Genomic DNA, 2,357 nt, shown 5'->3' with positions numbered 1-2,357 from the left:
TTTATAGGCCTACACGGAGAAATATTGACTGCATGGGGATGTTATTTTTTAGAAACATGGCCCAGGGCTTGAAATGCTTCAAACGCTCCTACTGTACACCAAGAGTCACACCGCCATTAACATTCAATCAGTCAGCAGCGGCAGCCAATGGAAGCTGAGGACTAGGATGGAGATGCCAGACGCTGCGTTTTGACGTACAAGGGAGGAGGAGGAGGAGGAAGGAGAAGAAGAGGAGGATGGAGAGCCACAAACGCCCGTCAAACTTTAACAAACGCCACAAGGAGACGAGCCTGTCCGTCTAAAGAGGCCCGTTTGAGCCCAACAGGCTGGACGCCCGCGGACGGACATGGAGACTTCCCGCACTTGTGGACCAGTTTGACCCAGTCGTGAGTCCGCCAAGACAACATCCACTTTTAACATGGAGCAAGCGCCGAGCCCTCCTCCGAAACCTTCCCAGCACGAGCCTATCAGCTTCGGCATCGATCAGATCCTCGGAGCCGGTACCGAGCCTGCGGAGAACGGAGCAGGGAGACAACGTGATGTCAACGCCGGAGATGGGTACTACAGCTTGGGGAGTCCGACCCGGACCAGCACGCCTTCCTACACGGCTCTGTCCATCTCCTTCTCCGGCATCGTGCCCCCGGTCGAGGCGTCTGGTTCCTACGGGGACAGCAGGAGTGTAGGCAGCCGGGGAGTGATCCGAGTGCCGGCCCACAGACCCGTGACGGCCCCTGGACCCGCAGCCCCGGTACAGGGCACCGTGCCGGGGTTTGGGGGGCTCTGTTTCCCCTGGATTGGGAACCGGTTCGCTAAGGACAGGATATCAGGTAGGCCGACTGTCAACCATTTCCATAATTTTAATAAATGAGTGCATTATGTTATGAATTGTACATCAGCTGAAACTTTCTTTTTTAATGACATGCATGTATAATAATTAATAATTCAATATATACAGCAGCTTATCGGCAGGATTTATATAATAATAATAGTAATAATGAAGTTGTTGCTTTATAAGATTTTTCCAATTTTAAATATTAATATTTGTATTTGCAAATGTCTGCTACACGAATATAATTAATTTTTAATGACATAATGATTGAAGAAAAACAACTTTGGAATAATAAAAACAAAATAAGGAACACAAGCTGTAATGTATGAAGAAGAGAAATTATTATTATTAATAAGATCATAAATGATGGGTCGTATACTCCTGTCATGTTTTTAGTGATATTATTACAGTTCCACGTCAATACTCTGAGACTAATTATGAAATGTGGAGATGTTGTGGAGCTTCGAAATCGACCGATGTTCCTCTCCCCGTCCTCATCCAGCTGCTCTGGTGCCATTCTCGGTCACAAGGAGGATAGGACACCCGTACCAGAACCGGACACCACCCAAAAGGAAAAAGCCCCGCACGTCCTTCTCCAGGGTGCAGATCTGCGAGCTGGAGAAGAGGTTCCACCGCCAGAAGTACCTGGCCAGCGCCGAGAGGGCCGCCCTGGCCAAGAGCCTCAAGATGACCGACGCCCAGGTCAAAACCTGGTTCCAGAACCGCAGAACAAAGTGGAGGTTGTTTATATTTCCTTGTTTTTTTAATTCTTAAAAATCCAAACAAATACTGTTTTTTTTTTGTTAAATTGAAGATTATGCATAATATTTGAATTATTCTAATCTTGTGAAAACTATATTTTAAAAAAAAGCCATGATACTTCAACTTGACATGGTGAAACCGTTTTAAAAATACTAATAATAATTTTCTAATTTTGCAGAAAAAAACAAACACTTGATAAAAATAATTATTATGAATAACATGAAATACGTTTTATGTTAAAACAATATTCATTTTAAAGGAACGTTCCAATTGATGTTTTAATGCGGTCAAACTTTGCCCTGCGATGATGCTGCTTATTATTATGATGCCTATTAATAATGCATGGGTGCCCACGTCAGGAGGCAGACCGCCGAGGAGCGGGAGGCGGAGCGCCAGCAAGCCAATCGCCTGATCCTGCAGCTGCAGCAGTCCGCCCTGCAGAAGTCCCTGGGCGAATCCGCCGTGTCCGACCCACTGTGCGCGCACAACTCCTCCCTCTACGCCCTGCAGAACCTGCAGCCGTGGGCCGAGGACAGGGAGTAGAGACGCCGGGGTCCAATCCATGGGCGGCGTCTGTTCTTCCGGTTTAGGGCCGTCACGTGAGGACAATAAATCCGGATTGATGTAAACGAGGATTCAAGTTTTGCAACCGGAGACCGGATGGAGGACGTTTGAGTGGACGGTTGTGACACGAGTGGACCTTGCACATTTTTTCGGTGAGTGGCATCACTTTTGAAGCGAACTTGGACTTCATTTTTTCATCTGT

General features: G+C 47.0%; 1 protein-coding gene across 1 annotated transcript; it reads left to right on the top strand.

Annotated features, from left to right (window-relative positions):
- The first annotated feature begins 418 nt into the window (after positions 1-418).
- Positions 419-2,150, top strand: tlx3a (T cell leukemia homeobox 3a). Its single transcript, XM_058063823.2, has 3 exons — positions 419-827; positions 1,332-1,569; positions 1,951-2,150. The coding sequence occupies exons 1-3, from the start codon at positions 419-421 to the stop codon at positions 2,132-2,134; spliced, it is 831 nt and encodes a 276-aa protein (XP_057919806.2). The 3' UTR covers positions 2,135-2,150.
- The last annotated feature ends 207 nt before the right edge of the window (positions 2,151-2,357 follow it).

This window comes from Doryrhamphus excisus, linkage group LG22 (assembly GCF_037039965.1).
Source record: "Doryrhamphus excisus strain RoL-2023G ecotype Guam linkage group LG22, RoL_Dexc_Guam_v1.1, whole genome shotgun sequence".
Lineage (NCBI taxonomy): Eukaryota > Metazoa > Chordata > Actinopteri > Syngnathiformes > Syngnathidae > Doryrhamphus > Doryrhamphus excisus.
This window is presented reverse-complemented; position numbering and strand designations above follow the sequence as displayed.

Coding starts and splice junctions, on each gene's coding strand:
- tlx3a (XM_058063823.2), top strand. CDS start 419: ATGGAGCAAGCGCCGAGCCCTCCTCCGAAACCTTCCCAGCACGAGCCT. Junction 828..1,331: donor CGCTAAGGACAGGATATCAG/GTAGGCCGACTG, acceptor GTCCTCATCCAG/CTGCTCTGGTGCCATTCTCG. Junction 1,570..1,950: donor AACCGCAGAACAAAGTGGAG/GTTGTTTATATT, acceptor TGCCCACGTCAG/GAGGCAGACCGCCGAGGAGC.